Here is a 15337-nt window from a genome sequence, read left to right as displayed (position 1 = left end):
TTTGAATCGGCATGAATAGAAACGATGATCACCCCCGCAGCGCCAACAAGGTGTTGATGGCCTTTTATTCATCACCCTTGTCGGTGGACTCTGAGTCATCTGTGGACATGCAGCTTCAGGTATGTGTGACCTTCCCTGTACGTTAAGATTCAAAAACAACATCACTTTGTTCACAGTACTTGTAGCAGCACTTGTCTGCTGAGAGATTTGATTCGTATTGTCACTGGTGGCAATGAATGCCTGGGCTATCGCTATGGCCTTACTGAAGTTTGGGGTCTCTACTGTCAAAAGTTTGCGAAGTATGGTTGCGTGGCCAATGCCAAGTACGAAAAAGTCTATAAGCATGTGCTCCAAATGTCCTTCAAATTCACAATGTCCTGCAAGGCGTCTTAGCTCGACGACATAACTCGCCACTTCCTGGTCTTCAGACCTTTTGTAGGTGTAGAACCGGTACCTCACCATCAGAATGCTTTCTTTCGGGTTCAAATGCTCTCGCACCAATGTGCACAAATCGTTGTACGATTTCTCCGTGGGTTTCGCTGGAGTGAGCAGATTCTTCATGAGGCCATATGTTGGTGCCCCACAGACGGTGAGGAGGATCGCCCTTCGTTTGGCAGCGTTCTCTTCCCCATCTAGCTCGTTGGCCACAAAATATTGGTCGAGTCGCTCCACAAAAGTTTCCCAGTTATCTCCTTCTGAGAATTTCTCCAGGATGCCCATTGTTCTCTGCATCTTTGGGTTCGCTATCTGTATCTCGTCGCCAGTTGTTATGTATGGAGACAGAGTCAGACTGAACACTGTGAGCGCAAAGTAAAGTGTGACTTTAGTCTTTTATTGTAGGTCTCCAACCTGTGAGGCCTCCTTAAATACCTTTGCACCCAAGGGATTATGGGATCCCTCCGGACTCCAGGGGATGAGCCCTCTGGTGGCTGTACAGAGTAAATACAAGTTTACATATATAATAGGCTGTAAACGCTTTGAGAGATCCGGTGGTCGTGAAAGGCTCTATATAAATCCTGGTCTTTCTTTAGTGGGCACTGTGAGGTGGTTATACCCATTACAAAAACAGCGACAGATATTTGTACCTCCTGTACAGAGAGATGCATCAAACTGCTAAATAGGGCAGAGGGGAAGCAGTGAGATCACTAGGCTTTTGTTAAGTAAGAGTATCAAAGGATACAGATCAAATGCGGATAAATGGAGCTGAGGTAGCGACCGGCCGTGATCTAATTGAATTGCAGGATAGGCTCGAGAGGCTGAATGGCCTCCTCCTGCTCCTGTCTTCCCAGTGGAGGTGAGCAGAAGTGAAAGGAAGGCAGAGTGGACATGTTTTGTGCTGGGGGGGCGGACGGGGGGTGGGGGCGGGAGGGCGGAATGGGTGGGGAGGTGGTAAAGGTAGGGCCAGAGACAGATTTTGAGAAGATTTTTGAAAGTAGGAAGGGAATTTGCAAGGGAGAGGGATCTAGGGAGGTTGTTCCTGGAGCGCAGGGGTATAGTGACTGGAAAATGGACTGGGGAAAAAGGAGGAACCCACTGTGAAAGGAAATCCCAATGCGTTGCCAAGGAGATGGACATCTGATTTACTGGGCTTCCAGTCTCCACCCTTATTATCATCTGAATATCTGTTTCTTACGTGCAGAGACATGTAAAATCTGTTGATGTCTTAATGACACGCTTTTGTAAAAAGAATGCTTTTATTTAAAAGTATAGTTGAACACCCACTCAAATGTATTGTCCAGCTGCCATTCAAACCATTCTCAGAAACAAACTGTAATGCTATTGTAGAGAAGGATACAATTTGACTTTTTCACTGAGAAAATGGATTATTTAAAATTTGAGCATGAATAAAAGCTACAACAGCTATGTAAACCCATACAATCTGACCTGTTTGAAGTGGGCCTCATTAACAGAATTTCTGTTTAAAAAAAAGACGATTATCCACATTACCTGGCTAACGCTTTTGAAATGTTCTGATTGACTGCCATAACTTTGGGGGGAAATTGACAGAAACTCCATTTATCCACTCCAGCACTGAACTTCTGCATACGGTTTATATAAAACATTGTATAATGCTGCCATCATTACCTTTCCAACATGGGTTTTGTCTACAGCTGCAGGCATTCTTTTGGTGATGTTGATGCGGAGGTCCCACTAGCCCCAGTCAGCTGGCTTCCCCTGTCTCATCACCCGTCTCCAACCCATCTGCTGCTGAAACCCTCAGACTTGACTATTCCAACGCTCTCCTGACCAGCCTCCTACCTTCCACCCTCCATAAACTTGAGCTCATTCCAAAATTCTATTGCCCCTGTGCTCGCAGTCTGGCAACGCCTCGATTTTAAAGTTCTCATCCTTGTGTTCAAATCTCTCCATGGCCTCGCCCCTTCCTATCTCTGTAATCTCCTGCACTCATACAACATTCCGAGATCTCGGCACTCCTCCAATTATGGCTTCTTGGGCATCCCCAAATTCCTTTTTCTCCACCATTGGTGGCCGTGCCTTCAGCTGTCTAAGTCCTAAGTTCTGGAATTCTCTCCCAAACATCTCTACCTCTACCTTTCTCGCCTTAAAGGCTACCCCTTTGACCAAGCCTTAGTCATACATCCTACGATCTCATTATGTGGCCCGATGTCAAATTTGATGTGATAATGCTCCTGTGAAGATGTAAGTGTCAGAATTTATTATTCTCTACAGAGAGTAAAGGAGTGGTTGTCTGACAGAAAGACTTGCATTTACAGAGCACCCTTCACGGCCACCAGATATCTCAAAGCACTTTACAGTAAATGAAGTATGTTTGGAAGTGTAGTCACTGTTGTAATGTAGCAGCCAAGTTGCACACATCAAGTTCCCACAAACAGCAATGTGATGACTAGATAAGCTGTTTTAGTGATGTTGATTGAGGGATAAATATTGGCCTAGACATTGGAGATGACCCGCCTTTTCTTCGAAATAGTGTCATCGGATCTTTTACATCCACCTAAGAGAGCAGATGGGGCCTCGGTTCAACATCTCATCCGAAAGACAGCAGCTCCTACAGTGCAGCGCTCCCTCAGCACTGCACTGGAGTGTCACCTTAGATTTGTTTGCTCTAGTCGCTGGAGTGGGACTTGAATCCACAACCTTCTGACTCAGAGGCAAAGGTTTTGTATATATTTAAGATAGTTCAGTAATGATGGCCACGATTTTACTTACCTCAAAGGGTCCGTGGTGGGCGGTGTTGGGTTGCGGCCATACTACTGGCTCCATCCCGTTGTCTCAAATGAATTTACGTTGACAGGGCTTGTTAACCCCGCCCAGCAAGTTTCCTGGGCCAATTAGAGGAAGCGGGTCTTGTGACGTCATTTTGGACCATGTTCAAATTTATCTTGACAGTTGTGCTGTTAGTTTTCTACAGCATTGAGATGCTGCAAACGCTGACAATGACTGCACAGAGGCACAGGGCTGCACCCAGGCTCTCCCATGACTCCCACCATGTGCTTATGGAGAGAGTCAGAGCCCGCAGAGAGGTCCTGTTCCCTTCCGATTGGCAGAAGAAACCTTCCCAGGAGACCTAAAGAGCCTAGTTGGAGATTGCAGAGGAGGACACAAGCAGGGATGTGGTCAGGAGGATCTGGGTGCAGTGGCCCAAACCTTCCAATGATCTCAGTAGATCACGAAACGTTAGTACAAAGCCACACTCAATCTCATCCATCTGTGCCTCTCATCATATCGCCATCACTCTGCCTTCCCTACCCTACTCCTGAACATCTTTACTCACAGCAACCTACCTTGCACCTCCACTCATCCCTCTAACTCTATCTACATTATCACTTCCCCATCTCTCTAACCACCCCTCACACTCACCCTCATCCTAGTGCAAGCATACCAACTAACAGCACACAAGGGTAGCCACTTGGGTGTTTTATCCAATGTTCATGTAAAGTTTCGTTTAATGTGCTATCAAACATTGAAACCTTTATTTTCAACACTTTTTGTTCTTGGACAGTTTTGTGTGCACCCTTGGAAGTGACTTCGTGAGTTGCAATGAATGGTGAGACATAATAGTACCCCCCATAATGGTGGTGGGGGTGCGAAAGGAATGTCGCATAATGTGGCAGCCAGGGTGAACAGCATCAAGTGAAGTAAATCTGGCCATGGTGAGACCATCCCTGGCCTCCTGGGCAGCAATGTGCTCGAAAGCTGATGCCCTCTCGTCTTGTGCAGCATCAGGTGATTGCGGAGAAGGCTGGTGGTGTTGTTGTTGGTGCTGCTGGTGTTGGGGATGATTGTGGTCAGATTCTGAGGACCAAGGTGAAACATTATAAACGGTACCCATGCTGATGGAGTAAATGGCAGGTGAAGTTGAGATAACAAGTGATCTGTCAATGGTGAGAGAGGTTGTTCCAATGAAGTGACACTGGATAGAGAGTTTGCTCCAAACACTTGCAGCCTGAATCTGTGTTCTAAATGGAGTAAGCAACAACTTCTGTGCTTGGAAAGTGAACAGCTGTGAGATGGGAACTTTTATAACACATTTAAAGCTGTCAAGTAATCAACTGATTCAGTGGCCATTCAACTCCTGCCTCAGCTTGACAGGTGTGGTCCACCAGCAGCATGGATCCCATGGGTGAACAGTTAAAGAGAAAAGGTAAGTTAAGTGTTTTATTAGTGATCTATCAACAAGGCAATTATCAGCTTCATTGGGTCCCCCGCCGCTGCGTGTTGGATCTGCTCAGCACTGACAGACGCGACATTAGGAAAGGCGAGTGGAGGCGGGTTCACAGCGGGGTCCTGACCCACTGGGGAAGAAAAACACTTTCCTACCTGACCCGTCACCGATCGCGCCCGCTGACCCCCTCGGAAAATTCTGCCTGATTTGTTGGTATTTTATTCAAAATATGACGTGTGGGGTATAATAGATAATCTAATAGGTTCCTTGGCTTTGTAACTTTTCTGACAACGTTTGACCTGGGATCTTAGCAGGCATGGGTGAAGGAGAACTTGCTTTATAATGTTGCATTCTGTACTCATGAGAGGAGAAGACTGATTGCTCAGAAAGAGAAAACGAATCTGCATCCAGCAATCAGTGTGAGTGGTGACGTGAAAGATAGTGGCTCACGGACATCTTTCTATTGTCTCTGTAGGACCTACAATGAGTCATGTGATGAGGACTTGGTACAGGATGAACCCAAAGGATGTTGCACTTTAGATGACATCCCATTGGTCAGGTAAGAGAGCGTCCATTGCTGCTTACTGAAGCTGGTGTTCATAGAATCATACAGCACAGGTGAAGCCTATTTGGCCCATCGTGCCTGTGCCGGCTCCGTGGTGAGAGATCGGGGCCCAGGAGTGCCATGATCGGGGCCCAGGAGAGTTCGGGGCCCAGAAGAGGCAAGGGCCCAGGGGCCAGCCCACATTGCGATGTGTGGGCGCACTAGGTCCGTGCAGCAGAACTGGTCTCTAGTCGTTTTGGTTAACCCTTGCCACTGGACCAAGACCTAGCTCTGTCAAGCCCATGTGGTGGCTGGTGTGCAACGGCCACCCCACGTTAAAATAATCCACGCACAGGCATCTTCCACTCTTCAGGATGTAGTTCGGGACCTGGAATGACAGGTCCCTCATTGAAACACCTGTGAACTCATCTCTTTTTGGTGTGGAAGCAAGTGATCCTCGATCTGAGGGACTGCCTAATACTATACTATACCTAATACTGCCTGTGATGGCTCTTTGAAAGAGCTATCCATTGTCCCCCGTCCCTGCTCTTTCCCCAAAGTCCTACAAATTTCTCCTTTTTAGGTGTTCCCTCAGGTCAGGTTTTGTTTTGGCACAATGCTGCACAGTTCGTTGACCTGTTATAACATTGTAATGTCCAGCTTGATACCTTCATATGCTATCTAGATGGCAACTGCCAATGATCCTGCCTTGCTCTTTTTAAGATTGCCACTTTTGTACTGTTTAAGATGTTCATAGAAAAGTTACCATTAAGGACTATGCTGCTTAAGGCCAACATTTTCTGGTCAATATCTTGCATGAACTTACTCTATCCCTGATGTATATCAGTGTCAGCTGTGGCTCAATGGGTAACACAATTGTCTCTGAGTCAGAAGGTTGTAGGTTCAAGTCTCACTCCAGGAAATTGAGCACATAAATAAATCTTGGCTGATGCTCCAGTGGAGTGTTGCCCTGTTGGAGGTACTGTCTTACAGATGAGATGTTAAACTGAGGCCCTGTCTGCCCTCTCAGATGATGTAAAAGGTCCCATTACACTATTTTGAAGAAGAGCAGGGGAGTTCTAGACTTTCTTTCTTTCTTTCTTTCTTTCTTTCTTTCTTTCTTTCTTTCTTTCTTTCTTTCTTTCTTTCTTTCTTTCTTCCGATGTGACTAGTCAATGTCTGATATTTGTCTGATCATTCTCAGCCATTTTTTCTAGTTGCTGTTTGGTATGTGCCTATTTGATCCATGGTATTTGTTGAGTCAATATCTAGTCAATATCTAATAGCCCACAATTTATGGTCAGATGCCTCCGACCTGCAAAAAATCTTCGAACGTTCCTGGCGGTCCAGGAGGTTCGGTGACTTGCGCTCCTGGGCCTCTAAGCTTAGGGGATCACTTAAAAAATATATGAACACATGAAATAAATAGATAAATAACTTACGTATTTAAAATGAATTTATGCCGTTTAATTCAGTATTTGAAACAAAAATAAAAAATTTTGTATTAAAAAAATGTTTTAACGGGTCTAAAAATAAACTTACCTTATTGGATGCGGTTTTTAATGTATAAATGAGTAGTACAATTTTATTTTTCTATTTTTTAAAACTCTTACGCTGGTAAAAGCAGGCCTCAGGCGTAAGAATTTTACAGGCATTTGCTGGGCAGAAGCTGGGCATATAGCCCAACTCTCCGCCCGCGGAGGACCTTTTCTGTCGGATGTGTATGATCTGTCAAGAGGATTCCTGACAGATTACAAGTTCCGGGTTTCAGCGCATGCGCAGTGCGTGCCTAAACCCGGAACTTGCGAGGCCCCTATCCGCAAATTCACCCCGAATATTTGTGTTCCTGATGCCTTGCTGAAATCAGTTGGATGTCTGGTTGATATCTTCAATGTGTTTGGTTGAGGTCCGGTAGCTATCTACTTGGTATTGAGTCAGTGGGCTGAATTTTCCCCAAAGGTTTTTTTTGGCGAACTTGAAGAGTTATGCCCGTTTTTTGGGGGCCCAAGTACGACAAAAAAAAATGTTCTAAGTTTCCCCGTTGGATTTCTTCATTTTGACGCAGCCTAACCTGTGCTTTAGTTTTGGGGGTGGAGCCTTAATCTGCGCCAAAAAGATCGGGTTGCCACGGTAACCAGGTACACAATGCAAGCTGAGGCGGGAAAGTGAAACATACAGCCAGCTCACAACCACCTTAAAATACATTGCGGCAACTTACCTCCATTAAATTATTAAAGACCCTCCCCCCCTCCCGATGCCGGTGCCGATCCCCACTCCTAACCCAGCCGAAGGGCTTCTCGGTCCACTCCCCCGCTCCTAGACCTGGCCGAGTGGCCCCCCGGTCCTGGTCCCTGCACCTAACTATACCCGAAACGCTTCCACCCCGCCCTCTCTCCCCCTCTCTCTTCCCTCTCCTGCTTCTGCTGTCCAGGCATCTGCTGCACTTACCTGCGCCGATTTCCTTACCTGCGCCGATTTCCTTACCTGCGCCGATTTCCTTACCTGCGCCGATTTCCTTAACCCACCAGAAGGTTTTTCTGCGGAGGCCACATACCCTGGCCTAAGAAGAACTGGAGTAACTCTCAGCTGACCGAACTTGCCTAACTGGCCAGAATCAGCGGGGATGGCAGGCTACGCCCCCCCATTGGCTGAAAAAAACACCTAAAAAAATCGTAACTGACTGAGTTACGCTGGTGCAAATTGATCGGGGAAATTGAGGCCATTGTGTTGTCTGCATGTTCCATATCTGGTCAATAGTTGACCACCGCACTCTCAATTATTCTATTTTATTTGTAATGTCCCGATATTAAACACCATCGCTGAGAAACAGTAGCGGTGCACAAAACTCTGAAGCTGGCAAAGTTAGTCAGTTTGTTTGTTTTACAAAAAATGTTATCCTGTCTCAGATGTTAATTTGAATTCAACCCATTCAACACACTGTGGTTGAAAGCTATGAGTTAATATGGACTTAATATTTGTTGCTTGTGGTACAAGTCTAATGTTACTAATACATAGAAACATAGAAACATAGAAAATAGGTGCAGGAGTAGGCCATTCGGCCCCTTCGAGCCTGCACTACCATTCAATATGATCATGGCTGATCATGCAACTTCAATACCCCATTCCTGCTTTCTCTCCATACCCCTTGATCCCTTTAGCCGTAAGGGCGACATCTAACTCCCTTTTGAATATATCTAACGAACTGGCCTTAACAACTTTCTGTGGTAGAGAATTCCATAGGTTCACACTTCTCTGAGTGAAGAAGTTTCTCCTCATCTCGGTCCTAAATGGCTTACCCCTTATTCTTAGACTGTGACCCCTGGTTCTGGACTTCCCCAACATCGGGAACATTCTTCCTGCATCTAACCTGTCCAGGCCCGTCAGAATTTTATATGTTTCAGTTAGGTCCTCTCTCATTCTTCTAAATTCCAGCGAATATAAGCCTAGTCGACCCAGTCTTTCTTCATATGTCAATCCTGCCATCCCGAGAATCAGCCTGGTGAACCTTTGCTGCACTCCCTTAATAGCAAGAATGTCCTTCCTCTGATTAGGAGACCAAAACTGTACACAATATTCAAGGCGTGGCCTCACCAAGGCCTTGTACAACTGCAGTAAGACCTCCCTGCTCTTATACTCAAATCCTCTCGCTATGAAGGCCAACATGCCATTTGCCTTCTTCACCGCCTGCTGTACCTGCATGCCAACTTTCAATGACTGATGTACCATGACACCCAGGTCTCATTGCACCTCCCCTTTTCCTAATCTGTCACCATTCAGCTAATATTCTCCTTACTGTTTTTGCCATCAAAGTGGATAACCTCACGTTTATCTTCATTATACTTCATCTGCCATGCATTTGCCCATTCATCTAACCTGTCCAAGTCACCCTGCAGCCTCTTAGCATCCTCCTCACAGCTCACACTGCCACCCAGCTTAGTGTCATCTGCAAACTTGGAGATATTACATTCAATTCTTTCGTCCAAATCATTAAGTCTGATGATATGTGATTTATGTGTTGCTGCTGTCAAGTTAATTCTTGTAGATGTCAAGTCTGCGGTATCTATCTAGTTAGTATTTGGTATGCTTCTTTTGAATGTCTGCTTGATACCTATTACTGGTTGGCTGGCATTTGGCTACATAAGAACATAAGAAATAGGAGCAGGGGTATGCCATATGACCCCTCGAGCCTGCTCCGCCATTTAATACGATCATGGCTGATCCGATTATGGACTCAGCTCCACTTCCCTGCCACTCTTCAGAACCCCTTAATCTCTTATCGATTAAGAAACTTTATCGCTGTCTTAAAATTATTCAATGTCCCGGCTTCTGCAGCTCTGAGGCAGTGAATTCCACACATTTACAACCCTCTGAGAGAAGAAATTCCTCCTCATCTCAGTTTTAAATGGGCGGCCCCTTATTCTAAGATTATGCCCCCTAGTTCTAGTCTCCCCCATCAGTGGAAACATCCTCTCTGCATCCACCTTGTCAAGCCCCCTCATAATCTTATACGTTTCGATAAGATCACCTCTCATTCTTCTGAATTCCAATGAGTAGAGGCCCAACCTACTCAACTTTTCCTCATAAGTCAACTCCCTCATCCCCGGAATCAACCTAGTAAACCTTCTCTGAACTGCCTCTAAAGCAAGTATATCCTTTCGGAAATATGGAAACCAAAACTGTATGCAGTATTCTAGGTGTGGCCTCATCAATACCCTGTATAACTGGAGCAAGACTTCCCTGCTTTTATATTCCATCCCCTTTGCAATAAAGACCAAGATTTCATTGGCCTTCCTGATCACTTGCTGTACCTGCATACTAACCTTTTTTGTTTCGTGCACAAATACCCCCCAGGTCCCGCTGTACTGCAGCACTTGCAATTTTTCTCCATTTAACTAATAACTTGCTCTTTGATTTTTTTCTGCCAAAGTGCATGACCTCTCACTTTCCAACATTATACTCCATCTGCCAATTTTTTTCCCTCTCACTATGTCGTTTTGCAGGTTTTTTGTGTCCTCCTCACACATTGCTCTTCCTCCCATCTTTGTATCATCAGCAAACTTGGCTACGTTACACTCAGTCCTTTCTTCCAAGTCGTTAATGTAGATTGTAAATAGTTGGGGTCCCAGCACTGATCCCTGCGGCACCCCACTAGTTACTGATTGTCAACCCGAGAATGAACCATTTATCCCAACTCTCTGTTTTCTCTTAGTTAGCCAATCCTCTAACATATTACCCCCAACCCGTGAACTTTTATCTTGTGCAGGTCTGTTTGGCTGATGCCTGGTACAGTTGACCAGCATTTAGTGCACATTTGGTGCATATCTGGTTACTGGTTAGTATAAAGCTGGCTGATATATGACAGTTGTTTAGCTCATACATGGCTGTTGTCGTCTGGAATATTTCTAGTCATTGGTGTATATCAGGGCAGTTTCGGATGCATGTTTTCTTGATATGTGCCATGTCTGGTGTATACTGTATATATGTATGGCTGATGGTATATGTGTGGACAGTATATGGTAGATGTGAGATAGTACACATGTCCAACTCATAGTTACGAACATACGAACACTGACGGACAGGTAAAGACTATCTGGTCCATCGAGCCTGTCCCACAGAACTGCGATACCTCTACATATACACTCTACCCCACCCAAAACCCTGTGATCTCCTGGGCGAGGCAAAGAAACAGATAAAACCCAGGCCAATTTGGGGAAAAAAAATCTGAAAAATTCCTCTCCGACCCATCTAGGCGATCGAAACTAGTCCAGGAGATCACTCTGGCCATTAAATTCCCTGCAGTACCTACCCTTCTGTAAGAGGTGATCTCTGCCGCAACCAGAAACAAATCCAGCAAATCTAGTTGGCATAAGCCTAGTTGATAGTTGGCACACAGATACTTGTATCCGTCGAGGAGCTGGTTGCTGTGAGCTGTAAGTCTCAGGGTGTGTGCTGATGTTTCCTGGCATATGCTGGCTGATGCAATCAAGTTTCCCATCTGGTAAGTGTCTTCAGGAAGTCTAGTTCGTATCTGGTTAAGGTTAAGTCTGGTTAAGGTCTTGCAAGTGCTGTGTTTACATTTGGTACAAGTCTGGATAACATGTGGGCCGAGGGTGTTGCACGGGGCAGTCCCGTGCAATAAGTTTGCACATTGGTTCATGGACTTCTGGGCCGCCTGCATTTTCTGCAGTCTGGAGGAGTTCGTGTTCCATGTTTTTATAGAGTGTGTGAGGTTGGGTCCCCCTTTCACTATTTGAAGGGGTTGCCCCTCGATTTCTGGCTGCACTTTCAAAGCCACGCTCCTGATCTTTGGCCACCTGGTGCGGCAAGGTGAGGGGAGCGGGCAGGTCGGAGGGCCTCCTTGTAGGACTGCTCCTGGGCCTGGCCAAGGTGGCCATTAACAGGTCCAGGCAGCGGGCAGTCGAGGGGGGTCATTCAGCCCGACTGCCTGCCTCTCTTCCGTGGCTATATTTGTGTCAAGGTGTCCCTGGAGATGGAGTGCGCGGTGTCCACCATCTACGCTCGTGGCCTTCCGCGACCAGTGGGCACTGGAGGGACTGGAGCGCATCATCATCCCCGTAAACTGAATTTTAATTTGATATGTTAGGTTTTCTTAAACAATTTTGGTTAGTTTGCAGTTTCTAGTTGTTGAGCCCCTTTAACAAGGGGGCACTTGGTTTAATTGTATAATTTAAACTCAAAGCCCTTTACAGCCAATGAAATACCTGCTTTTTGAAGTGTAGTCACTTTTGTAATGTAGGAACGAATAATTTAAGATAGTCATTAATAAATCCAATCGGGAATTCAGGAGAATCTTCTTTACCCAAAGCATGGTGAGAATGTGGAACTCGCTGCCACAGGGAGTGGTTGAGGCAAATAGCATCGATGGATTTAAGGGCAAGCTAGATACATACATGAGGGAGAAAGCAATAGAAGGATATATTGATGGGTTTAGATGAAGAGGGGTGGGAGGAGGCTCGTGAGGCGCATAAACACCGGCACAGCCCAGTTGGGTCTAATGGCCTGTTTCTGTGCCGTACATTGTATGTGAGCCGGCAGATATCACGAGTGTTGTTGCTTGTGCAGCCCACCAGATTTATTCAGCTCAATTACACAACTTGTCATGGTGGGATTTGAGCTCGCAACCCCTGGGTTAGTAGTTCTGGACCAGAACCGGTTCCTTCCTGTACCTGGGCCCCTTCACTATCACAACACTACAAATTCTTTCAAACAGGGTTGAGGTGCCTTCCAATTCTGCCCAGTGTCAGCTACACCCAGTGGATTGTGAAGGATAAATCCTTTATTGGAATCTCACAGACCAGGAGGAGGCCATTCGGAGCATCGTGTCTGTGCTGGATCTTTGAAGGAGCTATACAATTAATCCCACTCCCCTGCTCTTACCCCAGAGCCCTGCAAATAATTCCCCTTCAAGTATTTATCCAATTTCCTTTTGAAAGTTAATATTGAATCTGCTTCCACTGCCCTTTCAGGCAGTGCATTCCAGATCACAACTCGCTGTGTGAAAATATTTGTCTTTGTCTCCCCCTCTAGCTCTTTTGCCAATGACCTAAAATCTGCATCCTCTGGAAACAGTTTCTCCCGATCTACTCTATCAAAACCTCGAGAAAGCTGAGGGTCATCTCTTGATTTATCAGCTCTTTTTTCAGCCCCTGCACTATTCCTTGGCAATGCTTCAGAGAACCCCAAACTGTAGGTGGGCAGTTGTGGAGTGGGCATTGGGCACCGGGCAGCTACAGTGCCACCAGCCTTCTCGTGCCCATCTCCCCTTGGTGCTGAGGAATGGGTTCCACCAGCGCTGTGCCCCTTGGCAAGTCTTTCTCTTGGAAAATGAAGGCTGAGGAGTGACCTATTGGAGGTCTTTAAAAATTATAAAAGGTTTTAATAAAGTAGATACAGAGAGATCGTGGGCCGCCCTGACCTGTGTGAGAACACCACCGCAGGTCAGGGCTATAAATAGAGCTGTTGCGCCGGGCCCTGGGACATCGTGGCGGAGGTGCGGCGAATGAGGGTACGGGGCCCAGAAGAGCCGAGGGCCCAGGGGCAGCACTGGCCAGCCCACACTGAGATGTGTGTGCACTCGGTCCATGCAGCAGAGCAGGTCTCCAGTCGTCCTGGTTAATCTTTGCCACTGGATAAAGGCCTAGCTCTGTCAAGCCCGTATGGCGGCTGATATGCAACAGTCACCACACGTTAAAAAAATCCACGCACTGGCATCTTCCACCCCTTCAACTGGAGTTCAGGACTGGAACATCGGGTCCTTCATTGAAACATCTGTGAACTCTCGTGGAAGCAAGTCATCCTCGTCCGAGGGACCGCCTATGATGATGATGATGATTTAAACAGTTGTAAGTGGGCTGTCTTGTCCATTCTGACAGGTGCGGGGGAAATCATGACAGGGGGGAATCATAACATTTCCTCAAACACTTAAATGACCAGTGCGGAAATAAAGCGATGCAACAATAGCGTAGGTTTTCTGGTCCTGCTGTGTGGTGAGGCCAGAGTGTGGCGGGCTTGCCTCTTTATCTGCACACCAACGTCACAGGATTTCCAGTCACTGGCCGATCTCTCCCGTGATAATTTATGCAGACTCAACCTCAGTCCACATTGGGCCTGACGCTGGAAGCTTGCCAGAGGAAGGGGGCAGAGAATCGCTGCCAGCGTGCCCAATATTATGGGCAGCAGAACGGAAGTATACATAGAATGACTTCACCTAAACCACGACCGAGGATGTGTGAAGTGATTTCATTCGAACTCCCCATCTTTTGAAGAACAAGTGGGAAGAATGTGTAAAAATACCACCGGAGACGAAGTAGTGGAGATCAAATAAAAGGCAGGAAAAATGACAAGGAAACATGTGAAGGAGAGTGTATCTGCTACCAGAATGGTAGTCTGCCACTGGGCATGGTCAGACATTGCACACTCCATCTGATCGATTCAGCTGTGGCTCAGTGGTAGCACATTTGCCTCTGAGTCAGAAGGTTGTGGGTTCAAGTCCGATTCCAGGAACTGGAGCGCAAAAAATCTAGGCTGACGCTCCAGTGCAGTGCTGAGGGAGAACTTTATAGTCGGAGGTGCTGTCTTTTGGGTGAGATGCTAAACCGAGGCCCCATCTGTCCTCTCAGGTGGAGGTAAAAGATCTCTTGGCAAGGGAGCAGTGGTCTGCTCAGAGTGGACTTAAACAGAGCGGTTTATTTGGGAATTTGGAAAGAGTGGGAATTCGGGGAAAGAGTTATAGCTTTTTGTCCACACTATTTGTAGTGTTTTATGTTACAACAGAGGCAAAAAAAATCAAAAGTGTCACGTCGGCTCACCAGCTGATTGGTGAGTAGTGTTTTTGTCTTCTAGTTTTAAGTTTATTTCATAGTCAAATTGTTTGTAGTTTAGTTCATAGTCAAATAACGAGAGGCATGGCAGGGCAGGAGCTTGAGCGGCTGGAGTCACTGCGGTGCATCCGCGAGGCTGAGAATTTTGTGGATGGCACGTTTCTAGAGGTGGTCATCCCGCGGCTTAAGAGTGCAGGTGGAGAAGAAGTGGGTGACCACCAGACAGAAGAGGAGGACTAGGCAGGTAGTGCAGGAGTTCCCTGAGTGCATCTCGGTACTCTGTTCTGAGTACCGGTGAGGGCGATGGTGCCTCTGGGGAGTGCAGCCAGAGCCAAGTCCACGGCACCACGGGTGCACCGCTGCACGGGGGGGCAGGAAGAAGAATGGAAGAGTGGTAGGGGATTCGATAGTCAGGGGAGCAGATAGATGTGACTCCAGGATGGTATGTTGCCTCCCGGGTGCCAGGGTCAAGGATGTCACCGAGCGGCTGCAAGACATTCTGGGGGGGAGAGGGCGAACAGCCAGAGGTCGTGGTCCATATCGGTACCAATGACATAGGTAGAAAGAGAGATGACCTCCTGGAGGCAGAGTTTAGGGAGCTAGGAGAGAGATTAAAAAGCAGGATCTCAAAGGTAGTAAACTCTGGGTTACTGCCGGTGCCACGAGCTAGTGAGTACAGAAATAGGAGGAAAGAGAAGATGACTGTGTGGCTGGAGAGATGGTGCAGGTAGGATGGCTTCAGTTTCCTGAGGCATTGGGACCATTTCTGGGGGAGGTGGGACCTGTACAAGCCGGACGGGTTGCACC

The 15337-nt window shown here is 46.7% G+C and overlaps 1 protein-coding gene across 3 annotated transcripts in view; it reads left to right on the top strand.

The window, feature by feature from the left end:
- The window catches only part of LOC139234725 (transmembrane protein 150A), a 170574-nt gene that overhangs the window by 62685 nt on the left and 92552 nt on the right, over nucleotides 1–15337 (top strand). For 2 of the 3 annotated variants that reach the window (XM_070865406.1, XM_070865407.1), the window contains one exon: nucleotides 5121–5204. The exons of the other annotated variant lie outside the window; for it this stretch is intronic. In XM_070865406.1, coding sequence (XP_070721507.1) covers nucleotides 5121–5204 — 84 coding nt within the window. The remainder of the gene's footprint in view (nucleotides 1–5120; nucleotides 5205–15337) is intronic. 3 annotated transcript variants of the gene reach the window in all.

The sequence above is a fragment of the Pristiophorus japonicus genome, chromosome 22 (assembly GCF_044704955.1).
Source record: "Pristiophorus japonicus isolate sPriJap1 chromosome 22, sPriJap1.hap1, whole genome shotgun sequence".
NCBI classification, from domain to species: domain Eukaryota; kingdom Metazoa; phylum Chordata; class Chondrichthyes; family Pristiophoridae; genus Pristiophorus; species Pristiophorus japonicus.
The sequence above is the reverse complement of the archived record's forward strand: the minus strand, read 5'-3'. Positions and strand labels throughout refer to the sequence as shown.